At 39.2% G+C, this 20,153-nt stretch overlaps 1 protein-coding gene across 1 annotated transcript; it reads left to right on the plus strand.

Moving 5' to 3' along the window:
• The first annotated feature begins 6,678 nt into the window (after positions 1-6,678).
• On the plus strand, positions 6,679-19,842 carry alox5a (arachidonate 5-lipoxygenase a). The gene is made up of 14 exons (XM_072676896.1): positions 6,679-6,951; positions 7,878-8,076; positions 8,271-8,352; positions 8,981-9,103; positions 9,980-10,086; positions 10,711-10,883; positions 10,989-11,135; positions 11,920-12,123; positions 12,294-12,380; positions 16,321-16,499; positions 16,651-16,772; positions 17,444-17,544; positions 18,536-18,706; positions 18,791-19,842. The coding sequence occupies exons 1-14, from the start codon at positions 6,802-6,804 to the stop codon at positions 18,968-18,970; spliced, it is 2,025 nt and encodes a 674-aa protein (XP_072532997.1). The 5' UTR covers positions 6,679-6,801; the 3' UTR covers positions 18,971-19,842.
• The last annotated feature ends 311 nt before the right edge of the window (positions 19,843-20,153 follow it).

Genomic DNA, 20,153 nt, shown 5'->3' on the forward strand with positions numbered 1-20,153 from the left:
CCTGGATTCATGCGTTGATTATTAATAAAATGTGGTCTGATTGTTATCTGAGTCACACATATAGACAAACACAAATGCTTTACTGATCATGTCTTTTATACAGCACACTGGGCAAACTTCTGCAGTGCAGGCTAGAAAAAGTAAGTGAACCTCTGGGTTCATAACTTCTTCAAATGCTATAACAGCTATGATGGTTTAAAAAGTTGATTAAATTAAGGAGATGATATTGGGTGTGTGGGTTTTCACAGGTGCTTTGTCCTTTAAGCAAATGTACACAAAGTCTGGTTACTGACAGCTTAGTGTAAACCATGCCTCAATGCAAACTTTTAGAGGATGTGTTTTTTGAAAGAGATGAGAATTAACCCAAAGATAACAGCAAAAGACCTACAGAAAACAGTGTAGACAAATGGCATGTTCATGTGCCCACTGAAAAAAACACTGAATAGGAATAGTGTTTATAAACAGACACCACAATGGAAGCCACTGCAGCAGTCCATCTTCAGTTTTCCAAATACCATCTGGATGTTTCACAGTACATTTAGGAAAGTGGCCAAGCCTTGACTGTAGAATCTTGACTCTAACCCTTAGACGCTGTAGCATGAACTGAAGAGGGCTGTGCACGCAAAAGCATTTTAGAAGTATTGATGAACTGACCCACACTTGCAGGCAGGAATGACCCAGACTTCCTCTTCAGTGTTCTTTTCTTCTACCGGAAACATTTGGTGGAGGTGATTGGCGCTAAAGGGGGATCTACATGTTATGAAATTCAAGGGTTCACTTAATTTTTTCTAGCCTACATTGTAGATGTTTACTCAATGTGTGCAATAAGCAGAAACTACAGTTACAGAGTAATCAATGCAGAAATGCAGGTCATTACAAGGGGATCGTTTACTTTTTCTTGCAACTGTAACTTAGGCATGTTGGAAATGCATTGTAGGTGCCTCCCTATAAAGCTGCACTGAGGCAAAGAGGAATATTTGAAAGGATTCAAATTATATATATATATATATATATATATATATATATATATATATATATATATATACAGTCATGCCCGAAAGTATTCATACCCCTGTCAAAGTTAACTTAAATGACTTAAATTTACTTTTATTTAACCAGAAATTATATTTTTGCCTGGAAATGACACAGGCATCTCCCAGGAGATAACACGATGATGTACAAGAGGCATCATTGTGGGAAAAAATATTTCTCAGCTTTTATACACATTTGAACAAAAAGTGGCATGTCCAAAATTATTCATACCCTTCTCAATAATTAATAGAAAAGCCTTTATTGGCTATTACAGCAATCAAACGCTTCCTGTAATTGCTGACCAGCTTTTTGCATGTCTCCACTGGTATTTTTGCCCATTCATCTTTAGTGATGAGCTCCAACTCTTTGAGGTTCGAGGGTCTCCTTGCCATCACCCTGATCTTTAGCTCCCTCCACAGATTCTCAATTGGATTCAAGTGCCAGGGCCACTGCAAAACATTAATGTTTTTGTCTGCTAACCATTTCTTCACCACTTTGGCTGTGTGTTTTGGGTCGTTGTCGTGCTGAAATGTCCACCGGTTCCCAAGGCCAAGTTTCTCTGCAGACTGCCTGATGTTGTTGTTGAGAATCTTGATGTATTGCTCTTTTTTCATGGTGCCATTTACTGCGATCAAGTTCCCTGGTCCATTGGCTGAAAAACACCCCCAAAACATTAGGTTCCCACCACCATGTTTGACAGTGGGGATGGTGTTCTTAGGGTTGAAGGCTTCTCCTTTTTCATGCCAAATGGTGCACACATCATTGTGGCCAAACAATTCAATTTTTGTTTCATCTGACCATAAAACAGAACACCAGAAGTCTTCTTCTTTGTCCAGATGAGCATTTGCAAAGGTCAAGCGGGCTTTTGTGTGCCTTTTCTGGAGAAGTGGTGTCCTCCTTGGCCTGCGTCCGTGGAACCCAGCAGTGTGCAGTGTCCGTTGAACTGTCTGCCTTGAGATGTCGCCACCAGCAGAGTCCAGATTCACCAGGATGGCCTTGGTGGTGATCCTTGGATTTTTCTTCACCTCTCTCACTATTCTCCTGGCCAGCACAGGTGTCACTTTTGGCTTCCGACCACATCTTCTGAGATTTTCCACAGTGCGGAACTTCTTGTATTTTTTAATAATACTTTGCACTGTAGCCACTGGAACTTGAAAACATTTTGATATGGCTTTATAGCCCTTTCCTGACTTGTGAGCGGCCACAATGCACAGCCGCAGGTCCTTAGTGAGCTCCTTTGTCTTAGCCATGACTGTCCACAAACCAACTGCAGAGAGCTGCTGTTTTTCTCCTGTTGAGTTGATTAAAACAGCTGTTCCCAATGAATCAGGGTAATTAGGATGCTTTAAAACAGCTTGGACTATTTGGAATGGTATAGAACTTTGGATTTTCCCATATACTGTGACAGTTTTCAAAGGGTATGAATAATTTTGGACATGCCACTTTTTGTTCAAATGTGTATAAAAGCTGAGAAATACTTTTTCCCACAATGATGCCTCTTGTACATCATCGTGTTATCTCCTGGGAGATGCCTGTGTCGTTTCAAGGCAAAAATATAACTTCTGGTTAAATAAAAGTAAATTTAAGTCAAACTTTGCCAGGGGTATGAATACTTTCGGGCATGACTGTATATATATATATATATACATATATATAAACAATTAACACGTTTGTGATCACTGCATAATTCCGCCATATCGTCCTGTTTTTCTATGTGTGTGTGCCCACACTTGACTTATAAGGATGTGGACCAAGAAACGGTTAATATTTCTGTTACTCTTTTAGGTCACCAGCCCCCTTTATCAGTATCTGTAAATCTTATGAAACTGCGGAGTCACAAGTCAAATGTTTTCCATAAAGGAAGTGGTATTCATTCAGTGGAGTCTCAGCTGAATCTTCTAGTGCAATTTGTGACATTTTTTACTTTTTGATGTTGAGAATATTTTCACTGTTTGCCCGTTGCCGAACTTCATCCCACCCTGTCTCACAGTAACAGAAATATTAACCGTTTCTTGGTCCACATCCTTATCTTACCAAGTCAAGTGTGGGCACACACACAAAGAAAAAATATGCCGGAATTATGCTGTGATAACAAACGTGTTAATTGTTTATAGAGTTTATATTGCGTGCACAGTCCTCTTCAGTTCATGCTACAGCGTCTTAGGGTTAGAGTCAATTCTAGAGTCAAAGTCGATTCTAGAGTCAAGGCTTGGCCACTTTCCTAAATGTACTGTGAAACATCCAGATGGTATTTGGAAAACTGAAGATGGACTGCTGCAGTGGCTTCCATTGTGGTGTCTGTTTATAAACACTATTCCTATTCAGTGTTTTTTTCAGTGGGCACATGAACATGCCATTTGTCTACACTGTTTTCTGTTTTCTTTTGCTGTTATCTTTGGGTTAATTCTCATCTCTTTCAAAAAACACATCCTCTAAAAGTTTGCATTGAGGCATGGTTTACACTAAGCTGTCAGTAACCAGACTTTGTGTACATTTGCTTAAAGGACAAAGCACCTGTGAAAACCCACACACCCAATATCATCTCCTTAATTTAATCAACTTTTTAAACCATCATAGCTGTTATAGCATTTGAAGAAGTTATGAACCCAGAGGTTCACTTACTTTTTCTAGCCTGCACTGCAGAAGTTTGCCCAGTGTGCTGTATAAAAGACATGATCAGTAAAGCATTTGTGTTTGTCTATATGTGTGACTCAGATAACAATCAGACCACATTTTATTAATAATCAATGCATGAATCCAGGTAATTCTAAAAGAGTTCACCCACTTTTCCTCACAACTATAACTCCACAGTTTATTTGCTGCAAAAACAATTTTTCACCATTTACTCTCAAACCTAAATCAAAATGACTTCTTGAAATAAGTGATCTGTGGCTACTTCAGCCGCTAGCTTTGAACTGCGGTTTGAAGTAAGTCAAATAAACAGATGCCATAGCAGGCCATGTTTTACACAAATAAAAACATACCTTTAATTTGTGTAAGCACTGGACAAACATCAAATTATGGTTTAAAAAAGAAACATCTATTTTATATATATATAATTTGAATCCTTTCAAATATTCCTCTTTGCCTCAGTGCAGCTTTATAGGGAGGCACCTACAATGCATTTCCAACATGCCTAAGTTACAGTTGCAAGAAAAAGTAAATGATCCCCTTGTAATGACCTGCATTTCTGCATTGATTACTCTGTACTGTACTGCTTATTGCACACATTGAGTAAACATCTACAATCTGCAGTCTGCAGGGGTGATGGAAAATCTGCTGTCCTGCGATCAACACTCAGTAAGAAAAAAAATGTTTACAGAGCATCCCACATAATGTTAAGACAGGAGAAGGAACATAAATTCAAATCATTTCAAAACTTTGTAGGCTAGAAAAAGTACATCTTTGAGGTAATAAAATGTAGATCCTTTTTTAGCAGTAATCAATTCCACCAAACGTTTCCTGTAGGAGGATGGAGGTATTTTTGGACCATCCCTCCCTAAAAAAGCATTTCAGTTCATCTGTATTTCTTGGTAGGGTTAAGATCAGGACTTTGACTTGGCCTTTCCTAAACACAAGTCTTCATCCATTCTTTAGTCTGATTTGTGTACCTCCTCTAAAATGTTTTGATACTCAATTGATCATAATGCACCCAGGCTCTAAGGAAGAAAAGCATCCCCAAACCATGATGCTCCCTCCACCATGTTTTTGGAGTGCATTATTTTTTTCCCTCCAAACGTAGCATTATGTATTTGTGCTTATTTGCCCACAGACCCTTTGCCATTGACCATTTTAAAGCTTTGTGATAATCTTGGGCAAACTTGAGATGGGTCACACTTTTTTTATTTTATTCTTGTTAAATAATAACAATACAACATAGGGCAAATACATGGACAAAAATAATTTTGGTGTATTCATTTTTTTATACTATAATATGTATATCTCACCTAATGAGAAACTGTAGCACACAAACTACTTTTGACCTCAAACCAAAATGTAGAGTGAGCTATTCAGTTTAAGTCATTTGTTTTGTAAGTGATTGAGTGAAAGGTCATTATACAAGAACAGACTGGGGCAGTATTGTTGGCATGTGATCAACCCAATGCATGGTAGCGAAATCATTGTTGGCCCATGGTTTTAATTTGGCTACAACAGCAGTCCAGCTTTATTAGCTTAGCATTTTAAACGGAGATCCCAATTTTATGTTATGATGTTATGTAAAATGAAGGGTCATAAAACAAAGTCCCGACACTGATGGAAGATGGTTGAACTCTCCTGCTACCAGATAGCTATTGCTATCTGCCCTAGAGGCTCTCCCTCCATTACTACTACTCTGAAGTTTACATGGACTCGAACTATTTGCTACGATTATTATCATTACTTTGATTATCTTACGTTCTCTACTATGATTATATATTATTTTATTATTATTACATCAGCACACCTGACCAGAAGAACAGTGGTGATATGGTTACTTTTTATCATTAATGTTTAGGTATTTCTGACCAGAGGAGTCTTGGTTCCTTCCAAGGTTTCTTTCACCAGCTCTGAGGATGTTTTTTTTCTCTGCCTTTGACTTACTCATTTGCCTTTGGTTTTTATGTTTTGTTGATCTTTTGTTTTATTATTGGATTGTCCAAATTTCAACATTTTTTTCCACCAGTAGTTTATAGCATTTAAAAAAAAACTCAGATCCATATTTTCCAGGGAGAACTGATTCTCAAAAAGAAACATCTACATTCAGTTTCAATCTGCCCAGTTCTACTGTTCAGGGCCCAGTTTTCCCAAAAACATCTCAGCGTTGAGATCTTCTTAACTGGTAGAAAGAGCAATCAGTGTGATGCTCACCATTTCAGAAGCATCTAAGATGCTTTTGAGAAATCCCAGCTAGGTAAAAAAAAACCTCCTGAGTTTAAATGTATCTGTTGAAGAGGGGAAAACACAGAGTGCAGAGCGTGGGTCTCCTCAAATAGACTTGGAAAACGCTGTTGTAGTCCTAGCTGGTAGAGCATCCTAGCTGACTTCTCTCTTATTTGCATTTCCTCTCTAGCTTTGTATAGAGCTGCTTCATGAAGTAGTGGCTCATTTGACTGGTAAATATGTTGTATACACTGTTTGTGGGTTTTATTTCCAGCCATTTGTTCCCCAAGTCAAAAATACAGTGATGCATGTCCTTTTTCGCGAAAGGTCAAAACATAGCCCACCCTCACAGAGTTGTTAGTCATTGGTCCTATTCTATAAATAAGTTAATCAATGAGCAGTTAGGGTTTTGTGCTCATACAGTTTGTACTTGTAAAAATGAAAAGGCAGATCCTTGACAGCAAGTCGATGTGTTTCATTTTTCGTCACATTGTGTGCTGTCTTATCTGCTGTTCTCAGTCTGAGATGTCTGACTGAACCTTGCCTGATAACCTCAGCTGTGGTTAAAGTGTTTTTTAGATTACCTTGATGATTCAACAGTGCTTTCATTTGTAAAACCATTAAATTGTTCATTACTTATTAATATCTAGCAGAAAAACTTTAGTTGATCTTATTAAGATCAAGTTTTTGACATTCACATGAGTAATCTATGGGTGGAGCATTGGTTTCTGAGAACAAGAGTCCTGTTTATGCATTTGCATGTTGTATCTGGGGAGATTGGGGGAGTGTGTGTGTGTGTATGTGCATGCGCATTTATGTGTGTGTGCTAGAGAAAGGGAAATGCATTCTGCAAGAGGCTTCAAAGGTTAGCAGTGGAGAGACTTATCCTTGGCCTTTTGTAAGAGTAGGATGCCTTGCTACACAGTGACCGTTGCCACAGGCAGCCAGTGGTTTGCTGGCACGGACGACTACATCTACCTGACCCTGGTGGGGACGGAGGGCTGCAGCGAGAGAACTTTGCTGGATAAGCCCCTCTATAATGACTTTGAAAGAGGAGCGGTAAGATCTTTCTCATCTTAGCAGCTTTCCAATAGTAACAATAATGGAGATTTCATGTCCTAGAAGACGTCCAGCTGTAGGGTTCTTTAGACATGCTGTAGAAAAAAGGGATGAACAGTTTTAGTCCAGCACAGTTAGGTGTGTGTTTTCCTGCTCAAACACACCCTGATTCAACTCATTACTCGTCAATTAATGGGTTTAGCTGGTGTTAACAGCAAAAACCATCTAACTGTACAGGACTCCAGCTGACCAGGAGTGGAACTGCTTACCCCTGTCACAGAAGAACCAGCTTTGGTTCTTTTAAGAATATTTCAAGGGTTAAAGAACCCTTGAAAGGCAAGGACTAATTAGGAACCTTTATCTTTAAGAGTGTAAAGGTTTGTCCAAGCAGGCTAATGTGTCTATTTATGTACATAAAGATGAAAGCAGAAAAGCCGATAAAGCCACAGACAGACGAACTACACACTACACACTGATTCATAACCTTACTGATTCATAACTACGTAATTCATAACTGTTGATTATTTTGATTGAATCTTTTTCTAAAAGTTTTTTTTTATTATCATAACATGAACAAAGTACACAAATGTGAATAAATCAAATAAAATGATTTTTTTCTTGAATTTGTTTTATTTCTTAATTAAATCTGGTTGCAGTTCATTATGGAAATTTAATTATTTATATTGTTTTTGAATTATATCTGAAGACACTTTTTTTTTTTAGGTAAGTTAACATCTATCCAGTTGTCTATCTGTCTAACAGTGACCTCCTTTGCACCACAGTGACAAGCCGTGGATTTTAGATGGCATATTTAGTCCTCTAACAGGCCCCTTTATTACACCAGATATCTGCACCCAGTTCTGTACAAAACAAAACATTTTAGAACCTCTAGGATTTCTCAACTGGCTTCACTTCTTCAATCCAAGGTGGACTCCTATGACATCAATGTGGGGGAGAACATTGGTGACATTGAACTCATCAAGATTGAAAAGAAAAAATACTGGATGCACGATGACTGGTACTGTAAATACATTACAGTGAAGACCCCCTCTGGAGATTACATCGAGTTCCCCTGCTTTCGCTGGCTGGTGGACGACAAGGAGGTGATCCTTCGAGATGGCCGAGGTAGGACCTTTTCAGTGGGTATGATTTGGATGTCACTTGCTAGTCTGCTACAAATAAATTAATAATCTGACCAAACAAAAATGCTTTACTTGCATTGTGGAAGATCCTGAAAACACCCTACACTATATGCCATTTCCATAGGGTTAAAGAGAGTTGTGTGTGTTCAGTTTGCTTTCCTCATGTGTTCTTCATAGCTCGATTGCCACAGGATGACAAAACTAGGGTGGCGAAACAGCACAGACGCAAAGAGCTGGAGACAAGACAAAAGACATACAGGTTTGTATTTGAAATCTTAAAAAAACTTTACTCAAATGGTTTTAATGGATTTAAATGTAAAGAATGAATGATTAACTAGAGCAGATTGAATATTTAAGCCATAAGTGGGAAACTGAGGGACGGAGCCCAGCACAGTTTGCTGATTTCCCTGCTTTGGCATTAGCCAACCTACACAGCCTAGCAGTTAACTGGTGAGTGGAACCAGGTGTGGTTGAGCACAAAGCTTTGCAGGAATCCATCTCTTCAGGACCAGAGTTCCCCACCCCTGACTTAGGCAATCTATTGAAGTACACAGGACTTTTGCCAATGTTTGACAGAGAGTCAACCAGTTCTCAACGGTAAACCCAACCTTATTTCAAAATCACCAGCGATTAGTGTCTTTCCTTTATGTGTGCCATGCTGTTCTATCACTGTTGCCCAAAAATGTTGTATCTCCATTCTTCTTGTTTCTCACTTTTCTCAAATTGCTGTAATTTGGAAATGAGCAGTTTTTCTTCACATTGCCTCAATGTTTCATGATAAAATGGACCAATAAATATGATCTAGAATGACTTGGGATAAAATCCTCCATTAGGAGTTAAGAGAGTTGCATGATATTGGCAATGACTGCAGCTGTTTCTTCTTCAAGGTGGAAGGAATGGCACCCTGGCTTTCCTATGAGCATCGATGCTAAAACCCATAAAGAACTCCCACGAGACATCCAGTTTGACAGCGAGAAAGGTGTGGATTTCATCCTCAACTACAGCAAAGCGTGAGTCCTGAGAACTGAACATTTCACTTTGTAGCAACTGAAACCCATGACCTCAACCCACTGAGGTTGAATACGTAGATTCAACTCAGTCCGAACTCAGAGTTAGCACTCTTGATGAAAAAACATGTTTCATGTTGTAGGTAGAACATTTGTACACTAATTATTTCATAACCAGCAACAATTGGCTGTTAACTGAGTTACATGGAGGAAAAAAAAGAGTTAGAACCCTCCCCGGTCTCATCTACCCACTGATCGGGGACTTTCCAACAGACGAGTCATTGTACTGTTTTAGTTGTAAGTTAAATTTGCATGCATCCCTCTATGTTTAAATACAAATTTTGTCACTCCATGTTTGCCCATGAATTGTTTCACTGTTAGCCCATCTCTCCATCCTGCGTCTCTCCATGTATTTGAATTTTAAGTAGGTCTGCCCCAGTCTTCTGTGATAAACCTTGATACTGGATACGATTTTTTTTAGGCTGTGTTTCTTAGAAGCATTTCAGATTTTCATTCTAAAGTGGTGAAGACATTACAACCATAATATCTCATGCCCTTCATAGACATGATAATATTGGGGGTCTATTGTGTTAATTCATGACTAGCAGATATGTGAATATAAGTGAAGCATTTATATAAATTAATCCCACATCACTGGAGCTTGCAACCTAAAGTCGAAGCTCAACATGAAGAGATCTCACAGAGAGGTTTATGAATTACTAATCTATATGCTTTGCACAATGGAAACTCAAAAATAGACCACAAAACCATTTGCTTGCGAATGAAAAAATGCATGATGAGTAACCTTCTCTTTGACTGGGTCGCTTCAATTTCTAATGCTCTGTTACCAACACTTGTGGCCTGTTCTTCCTCTTCCAGGATAGAGAACCTATACGTCAACCAGTTCATGCACATGTTCCAGTCCTCATGGGGGGATTTCTCTGACTTTGAGAGGATCTTTATGAGGATCAAGAACACAATTTCAGGTTGAGGCTGATTTGTCTGCCTGCCTACTGTGAAGTTTGCATATTGTTCTTATTCTCTAGCCATTTCCTGCATGGTGTTGCCATGTAATTCTATGTTGATAAACTTCATAAAGACAGTCTGAGGGAAGTTGACTATTTCTTTTTCAGAACACATATTAATAATGAATAATTATGATGAGTATTTTTGCAACACTACATTTAAGACTTTCTGTTTTAGCTGCAAGAGCCACAATTAAACAACCACTTTCAGAACTGACCCACCTCTCAACCGCTAGGTTTGACCACTAGATCTAGTTAAAAGATCCAGCCACTGCATTAGGCCTGCTTCTGGGCCTGATGTAACTGCCGGATGTGGGCCAGGTTTGAATCGGGTCAATGTTGTTGCATGAAACAAACATACACTGTTGCCACATGGCAACAAAATGCTGACCATTAATTGAGCCATGCCATGTCGATAAGAAAAGGCATGCAGAACCAGTTCTACCTCATGATGCCCTATATTTGGATCTAAAGCAAATGGTGGTCATGCCAGTGTTTTGAAATGGTGAGTTAAATATGAGTGTGAAAAATCTTTTCAGCTAGCATCGAAATCTTATGGCTATGTAATTTCTTCCTTTTGAGCAGAGTATGTGATGCAGCATTGGAAGGAAGACTTCATGTTTGGGTACCAGTTCTTAAATGGCTGCAATCCTGTCATAATCCAGAAGTGCACACAAATACCAAAGAAGTTTCCTGTCACACATGAAATGGTGGCTGACTGCTTAGAAAGAGACCTCACCCTGGAAGAGGAGCTAAAAGTAGGCACCAGTGTAGACTCTCATGTGCATCTCACATGCCTGATAATGGCAGCTATCTCCTCAAACATTTTGTATTCGTCAATGTGTTTTCCTTGTGGTCTGCAGGCAGGAAACATATACATCGCAGATTACGAGATAATGGAAGACATAACCCCGAACGCTACAGACCCTTGCACCGTGCAGTATTTGGCTGCACCAATTTGCCTGCTGTACAAGAACAGCCAGAACAAAATTTTGCCAATTGCTATACAGGTATTTATGGCTATATTCTTCATGCAATCTCATACGACTGAATACATACTTCAAATATGTTATACATTTTTATCTGACCCAAAGGAGCACAACAGAAATGCAATTTATTGTCAGATTAAGCATAATCCTAAACTAAAAGGGCTTTCACTGGTAAATTAATACTGACATACTATCATAAAAACATAACAATTATGGAAACAGTTCTGCTTTCCTTTAAATCATATTTAAAGTAATATTTAATAGAGGGAATTTGAGTAAACAATGACTGCAAGCCATTTCTACTCTATTTACTGCTACTGGAATCCCAACTACTATGTATCTGAGATTTACAGTGGATTAAGTTTAAATTACATTTTTAATTGATGTTACTTTGTTCATTTAAAATTTGCTGTGTATTTCTGATGCACGTTGAATCAAATTAAACCAGTACATGGGCCTACCACATGTCATATATTCAGCTGTGTACTCTCATAACATACCACATCATTTATAATAGTTATTAAATAAGAAGAACTCATTTTAACACAATATAAACTTATTATAATTTATATTTATTATAATGAGCCTCCAGAGTCACTTTTGGATGGCACATTGCATATCTACTTTCCTGAGTAGGTGCATACTATAGGATTTTTTCACTCCCTTTTCTTTGCCCATACATGTCCGTCTAAGTATCATCTGGACGGTAATAATTATATGTAATATCTATATGTAATATCTGATCATTCAAATATAACACTCCAGTGGAAAATAAAATGAGATTTTATTCTGCCTGTTTTAAAAGCTTAGCCAAAGCCCAGGAGAAGATAGCCCCATCTATCTCCCCAGTGATGATCAGAATGACTGGCTCATGGCCAAGATTTGGGTGAGATCGTCCGACTTTCATGTGCACCAGACAGTGACACACCTTCTCAGGACCCATCTGATATCTGAAGTTTTCGGCATTGCCATGTTCAGACAGCTTCCTGCTGTTCATCCAGTCTATAAGGTGTGCAGCTTTAACTTTAACGCCTTGTGCATTGCTGAAACATGGGCAGTACACACATATTCAACAAAGCGATTGTGTAAAATGCTTTTTATCAGAACACAGAAACTGTGAAAGGTGTGGCTGTGATCATGTGTTAAGGTGTTTGTTTTTTTGCACATTTGCACATTCAGTTGCTTCTACCACACATTCGTTTCACAATTGCCATCAACACCAAGGCGCGAGAGCAACTCATCTGTGAGAACGGACTCTTTGACAAGGTAGGACCGCCTTTGGTGCTCACAGTGTCGCAAATGCATACATCACAAAACATTCCCTAGGATGAAAGGTTTTTTATTTTTTATTTTTGGTAAATTGAACAGATTATGCTCAAAGTTTCTCAGTTGTTGTTCTAGAGTTATTGTAAGATATTTCACTAAGAAAAATTCACTAAGCAATCTTCTTTGATATCATTCCTCATAAATGATGGTGAATGGTATCAAAACAATCCAACAGCAACTTCTTCCAATGATCCAGGAGCAATTTGGTGATGAACGATGCTTTTCCAGCATCATGGAGCACCACGTCACAAGGCAAAAGTGATAAAAAAAAAGTGGCTCGGTGAACACGGCACTGAAATTTTGGGTCCATGACCAGGAAACTCCCCACATCTCTAAAACCATTAAGATTCTGTGGTCCATCCTCAAAAAGAGGGTAGACAAGCAAAAACACAGAAGCTGTGATCAACTCCAAGCACTCCAAATTGGACAGATTATGCTTATAGTTTCTGATTATTGTAAGAAAAAAAATTGTATATAATTATATAATGTATATATATATATATATATATATATATATATATATATATATATATATATATATATATTATAATAGCAAGAATCTTTTTTTTATATTATAACTGTTTGTCAACTAAAAAAACATTTTCAACAATTCAACACATGCATTAACAATCTACAATCGTGGCCAAAAGTTTTGAGACTAACAGAAATCTTGTTTTTTACCAAGTTTGCTGCTTCAGTGTTATATCAGTGTAGCTGATATATCTCTGTCATGCTGATAAGAAGAGCAGACTGGTTGTTTTAAAAGGGTCTTGGTGCTTGAAGTTTTTCTTCTGTTAACCATGGTTACCTCAGAGGAAACACATGCAGTCGTCCTTGTATTGCATAAAAAGGGCTTCACAGGCAAGGACATGGCTGCTTGCAAGATAGCACCTACATCAACCATTTATTGAATCATCAAGAATGTCAAGGGGAGAGGTTTAATTGCAGTGACGAAGGCTTCAAGGCACTCAATATAGTGAAGCAAGTGTCATGACCATCTCCTAATCGGGTCACCTCCAGTGCAGAGCTTGCTTAGGAATGACATTGCACCTCTTATTTTCTCTGATAAAGCCCCCTTCAGACTGTTTGGGACATTAAATAATATAAATGATTGTCTGGAAAGAAAAGGTGAGCGCTACCATGAGTCCTGTCTCATACCAACAGTGAAGCATCCTTTATACCATTAATGTGTGGGATTGCTTCTCATCCGGATGAGTGTGTTTGCTCAAAATATGGCATAAGAAGCTGCCATGAATAAGGAATAGTATCAAAACATCGTCAAACAGCAACTTCTCCTAATGATCCAGGAGCTTTTTGGTAATGAACAATGCTTTTTCCAGCATGACAAGCACTGATTAGGCAAGAATAGGTTGCCATCACTTACGATTTTGCCCAGAACCCAGCATGCCAAGGTGAATTGCAGAAGTCTTTTAATAAAGGGTCATATGTTTTAAAACATATGAAATTCTTATTATTGTACTTCTGTATACCATATACAGTCATGCCCAAAGGTATTCATACCCCTGTCAAAGTTTGACTTAAATTTACTTTTATTTAACCAGAAATTATATTTTTGCCTGGAAATGACACAGGCATCTCCCAGGAGATAACACGATGATGTACAAGAGGCATCATTGTGGGAAAAAATATTTCTCAGCTTTTATACACATTTGAACAAAAAGTGGCATGTCCAAAATTATTCATACCCTTCTCAATAATTAATAGAAAAGCCTTTATTGGCTATTACAGCAATCAAATGCTTCCTGTAATTGCTGACCAGCTTTTTGCATGTCTCCACTGGTATTTTTGCCCATTCATCTTTAGTGATGAGCTCCAACTCTTTGAGGTTCGAGGGTCTCCTTGCCATCACCCTGATCTTTAGCTCCCTCCACAGATTCTCAATTGGATTCAAGTGCCTGGGCCACTGCAAAACATTAATGTTTTTGTCTGCTAACCATTTCTTCACCACTTTGGCTGTGTGTTTTGGGTCGTTGTCGTGCTGAAATGTCCACCGGTTCCCAAGGCCAAGTTTCTCTGCAGACTGCCTGATGTTGTTGTTGAGAATCTTGATGTATTGCTCTTTTTTCATGGTGCCATTTACTGCGATCAAGTTCCCTGGTCCATTGGCTGAAAAACACCCCCAAAACATTAGGTTCCCACCACCATGTTTGACAGTGGATATGGTGTTCTTAGGGTTGAAGGCTTCTCCTTTTTTTACGCCAAATGGTGCACACATCATTGTGGCCAAACAATTCAATTTTTGTTTCATCTGACCATAAAACAGAACACCAGAAGTCTTCTTCTTTGTCCAGATGAGCATTTGCAAAGGTCAAGCGGGCTTTTGTGTGCCTTTTCTGGAGAAGTGGTGTCCTCCTTGGCCTGCGTCCGTGGAACCCAGCAGTGTGCAGTGTTCGTTGAACTGTCTGCCTTGAGATGTCGCCACCAGCAGAGTCCAGATTCACCAGGATGGCCTTGGTGGTGATCCTTGGATTTTTCTTCACCTCTCTCACTATTCTCCTGGCCAGCACAGGTGTCACTTTTGGCTTCCGACCACATCTTCTGAGATTTTCCACAGTGCGGAACTTCTTGTATTTTTTAATAATACTTTGCACTGTAGCCACTGGAACTTGAAAACATTTTGATATGGCTTTATAGCCCTTTCCTGACTTGTAAGCGGCCACAATGCACAGCCGCAGGTCCTTAGTGAGCTCCTTTGTCTTAGCCATGACTGTCCACAAACCAACTGCAGAGAGCTGCTGTTTTTCTCCTGTTGAGTTGATTAAAACAGCTGTTCCCAATGAATCAGGGTAATTAGGATGCTTTAAAACAGCTTGGACTATTTGAAATGGTATAGAACTTTGGATTTTCCCATATACTGTGACAGTTTTCAAAGGGTATGAATAATTTTGGACATGCCACTTTTTGTTCAAATGTGTATAAAAGCTGAGAAATACTTTTTCCCACAATGATGCCTCTTGTACATCATCGTGTTATCTCCTGGGAGATGCCTGTGTCGTTTCAAGGCAAAAATATAACTTCTGGTTAAATAAAAGTAAATTTAAGTCAAACTTTGCCAGGGGTATGAATACTTTCGGGCATGACTGTAAACATCTGACTAAAAGGATCTAAAAAAACTGAGGCAGTAAAACGTTTTTGTGTCAGTCTCAAAACTTTTGGCCATGGCTGTACATTACACAGCCTTAACTGAGTCTGGCTAACAGAAGAAAAGAAGACAAGCATGTAGAAGTAAAACGACTTAAACACAAGACTCATGAGTGGAACAGATGTGTCCAAGGGAGATCAGTGATTTACTCCTCAGTGATACCACAGCCATCTTTGGCTGTGAGAGTCCCAAATTAAATGACCTCTCTCTCTGGGTGGGTAGGATGACCCTCCTGATCTCCCCATTACTTGTTAGCTGATGTAATAGAACTAGTACTTACAAAAAAGATAATCACAGAGGATGACAGCATGTAAAATTGCAAATTACAAGACAGCATCCATCTTTAGCACAGCACGGGAAGAATGGATAAACAACTAGTTCCCGTGTAACGAGTGGATTTGCATATCCCGTCCCAATGCAATGGCATTTCAGTCAGATTAAACCCTATTTGACTACCCAGTGTAGATGCATGTTGCTAAAATCTTATCAGGATCAGGGCCTAAACTTCCTCAGGAACACTGCCAGAAGCTGGTATCTATGCAGAATGTTTATAGCAGGTCATAATAGTAAGTAGGTGCTCTATTAAGTACTAAGAATGCTTGTCATGAAGGGGTTGAATACATCTGAGACTGCAGAAGTCATTTTGTGTTGAATTTGGAAAAAGTCAAATGTATAATGTATGTCTAATAAACCTAATTTGCACTGGGGGTTGAATAGGCTAATGGCACAGGCGGAGGTGGCCATGTGCAACTTGTTCAGAGGGCCATGAAGACCTTCACCTACAAGTCCCTGTGCTTCCCAGAGTCCATAAAGCTTCGAGGTATGGAGAGCCAGGAGGAGCTGCCTTACTACTACTACCGGGATGATGGCAACCGAGTGTGGGAAGTGATCAAAAGGTAATCAGAGGATTATGAAGAATCAGGGCATAGTAATGACAGAGCCATCAAGAAAACAACTACACATTGTTCTATGGCATAACCTAAGCCACTTTTTCATGGCATAGTGCAAAATGTAGGATGTGAAACTCTGCTTTGTGTGTCTTGGTAGTTTTGTGACAGATGTGATAAACATCTACTATGCCAGTGATGACATCATACAGGAGGATGAGGAGATACAGGCATTCGTCAAAGATGTCTGCAGCTTTGGAATGCAGGATTTCGACTACTGTGGTGAGAACAAAGCTTTCACACGATTGGAAATATGTTCTTGATGCTTTAGACTGAAACACACCTTTTGAATGTCTTGTGTTAATCAGTGTTCAGTCCTGCTCAAGTTCTCAAATCAAGTTCTGTCCTGCTGCCCCTTCTGGCACTGCGTAGTTAAATGTTTGCCTTGCCCTAATAAAGCTGATTCAATTCAAAAAGCAGTCAATAAGTAGCTAATGATATGATTCAGATGTGTTAGAAGAAGGATATTGCAAAACTATTCAGCGCAGTAGGGGTGTCGAGGCATGAGTTGGAAAACGCTGGTGTAACTAAACCTGTTCCTGCTCAGTTTTATTCATCTGGACTTCCCCCATTCCTCCGTCCATTCCTTCATTAATATGGTGAATAATGAAACAAAGCCGCAAAGGCACCATACTTCTCCAATAGACTGCACACAGTGTTTTAGTGAAGTCAGCTGACCACTCCAAAGCATTGAGGAAGCTTCTGAAAGTAGTTTCCAAACGTTTCCTGAGTTTCAACATGCAAGAACTTCCTTCCAATTCCAACTGCAGACAAAACGCTCCTAAAAGCAGACATACTGAGTGTTCTTTGTGTCAAAGTATGTGTGTGTGTATGTACATCTGACCAGTCATGTCTCAGGACGGTCAATAAAAGAGCACTGTCACTGTTTGTAGAGTTCCCTAAATCAGTGCAGACTCGGGAGCAGCTGGCAGAGTATCTGACTGTTGTAATCTTCACTGCTTCTGCTCATCATGCCGCCGTTAACTTTGGACAGGTTGAGTAGCTCTCTCTTTCACACAGCCCATCCTAAACTGAACAGACATCAATTTGTGCATTTCATCACTATCCAAATATAAACACGTATCTCCATTTGTTCTATTCATATTTATGTACATCAAACAGTAGCTCTCATTTACAGTGTAGACACTAATAATGGATGGACCACTAGAAATACTTTGCACTTACATGGAGTAAGATTTTTTTTTTTTACATTAACTCAACTAAGAGCCATGCACTTTTGTCCTCAGGCTCCATATTGGCCCCACATAAGCATAAGTCCCATCTGGGTTGTACACTACATGAGGGGCCTAGATAGGACCCATGTGAGATTAGGGTGGGGCCCATTTGGTCCAACTAGTAACAAAGTATATACAAACCCACTCAGAGCCTGTGTTCAGCTGGAGCCTGCCAGACCTGTGCTCCATGTTGGCTGGGAAGTTACTGTTTTGTCCAAATTTGAAATGAATAAACATAAAATTGCAGTCTGCAAGGGTTGATGAACACAGATGTAGAAACACAGAATAAAAAATTACCTTTAATTAATGATTTTAACCTTAAAGTGCTAGGATTCGCTAGTCTTCTGTAATCATAAGAATAAGTCATCCAGTTTGCACTGTTTTCTATTTAGTTACTGAACAACAGTATGCAAGTCTTTATGGGGTTAGGAGAGAAGCGGATGGTGTTTATCCTGTAATGATGTGACAGTAGGTTCCGAAATCTGGGTCATCAAAGCTGCCACTGTTGGGCTCTTGAGCAAGGCACCTAACGCCACCAGCTCCAGGACACCACTGAATGGCTCTGAGTTGAGATATGCTAACAACAGACTTTTGTTGTACTGTACAAGTATACATATGACATATATGACAGTAAAGGTCATTTCAATTATTGTATGGAATGTGGTGATTTACATAGTGATCAGTATGGATGAGCATTACAGATTCAAAACTAATAAGACATCAATTTCACTTTCTTCAAAATCCTTATAGTATGACTGGTGTTCATGGATTCCAAATGCTCCTCCCACTATGCGGAAGCCCCCGCCCACCAAGAAGGGCCAGGTGGACATGACGTTCATAGTGGACAGTCTGCCCGACCGTGGCCGCTCCTGCTGGCATCTCGGAGCAGTATGGGCCCTCAGTCAGTTCCAGGAAAATGAGGTACAGATTCCATGACACATCACCCTTCTGTATATGCAGACATAAAGTGTTATACAGGTGTCCTGAGGTCTTTTTCATTTACAGTTATTCTTGGGAATGTATCCTGATGAACACTTCATAGAGAAACCAGTGAAGAAGGCTGCAGAGACTTTCCGCCAAAACTTGGCAGAGGTTTCCAAATTAATCAAGAATCGCAATGAGGGGAAAAAGCTGCCCTATTACTACCTGTCCCCTGACAGAATCCCAAACAGTGTGGCGGTCTGAGCCTGCACACTTGGCAGATTTCTAATCAGTAGTGATGCGTCAGTTAATTCACTGTTTGCTTCCTAAAAGTGTCAATGCTTCATGAATATTTGCTACTTCAGATTTTCAGATTTTCCTGTAATATACACTGGTCAAAATACAGGTCAAAGGTTTTAGAACACCCCTAATTTTGCCAGTAGTGTTGCATGGCCTAGGCAAGCCTGCTTTTGTTATTTTGCTAGCTTTTCCTGCAACTCCAAGTCTTCTCTTCACAGCTGAAATCAAGACTTGGTGAAATTTGTCATTTTCTAGTCATTATGATAGAAGTCCAGACATGCCGTGGTGTCTAGATACTGCAGTAGAGAATACAGTAACAGTCTGTTTCAACACTGCTTTTTCCCAGACAAAAGGTCTGTAAGTAATCAGCAAATGTTTAGACACTCAAATTGTTTGCATCAATTGACAAAGCTTAATTAACTGCTCAACAGTTTACTGCTTAAGTTTGTACAATTACAGGTTATTAACTGGATTTGAGCTGCTGAAATGTCAATAAAAGCTGAAAAATGGGGCTGCTAAAACTTTTGACTTTTTGGTATTGCAAAAACACATAAAAACAAGCACAGTAAAATTCTGTCCTCTGTCAGTTATGCTGTGAATGGATTGATGTCTTTGTGTTAAATGTTTGGCTAACAAAATTCAGAAGTTATTTTTACGCTTGTTTTGCTTTTCTTATCATTTTTTTTTCTTTTCTTACAAAATAAAGATTTATCAGGTTTGAGTACCCTTATATTCAGAATGAGCTAGAGCAATGCTGTTTTACATTTTTTTCCAGTTTTACTGTGAATTACCTGTGAAGGATTCATATACAGGTAGAATTGCTCTTATGGCCTAAATATGACCTAAATTTTCTGTTTAATAAATAATCTGTCAAAAAAAAACTCCCTGTGCTTCACCCGACATCTGGATTTGGGACTATTTCACGTTAGAAAAAACACACTATCTGCCACATCTTGAGGCAGCTGGCAAACACATCTTACTGAAGCAACACAGAACATGACTCAGACACATCATCCGTCACATCCAAAATCGCTCTGCACACTACCCAGCAGATCGTGACACAGCCAGCATGCCATCAGGTACATCGTACTGAAGCCAGCTCACCATCAAGTACATCCTAAATCAGCCAGAATTGGTTCAATACCTG

The sequence above is a fragment of the Salminus brasiliensis genome, chromosome 4, assembly GCF_030463535.1.
Source record: "Salminus brasiliensis chromosome 4, fSalBra1.hap2, whole genome shotgun sequence".
NCBI lineage: Eukaryota > Metazoa > Chordata > Actinopteri > Characiformes > Bryconidae > Salminus > Salminus brasiliensis.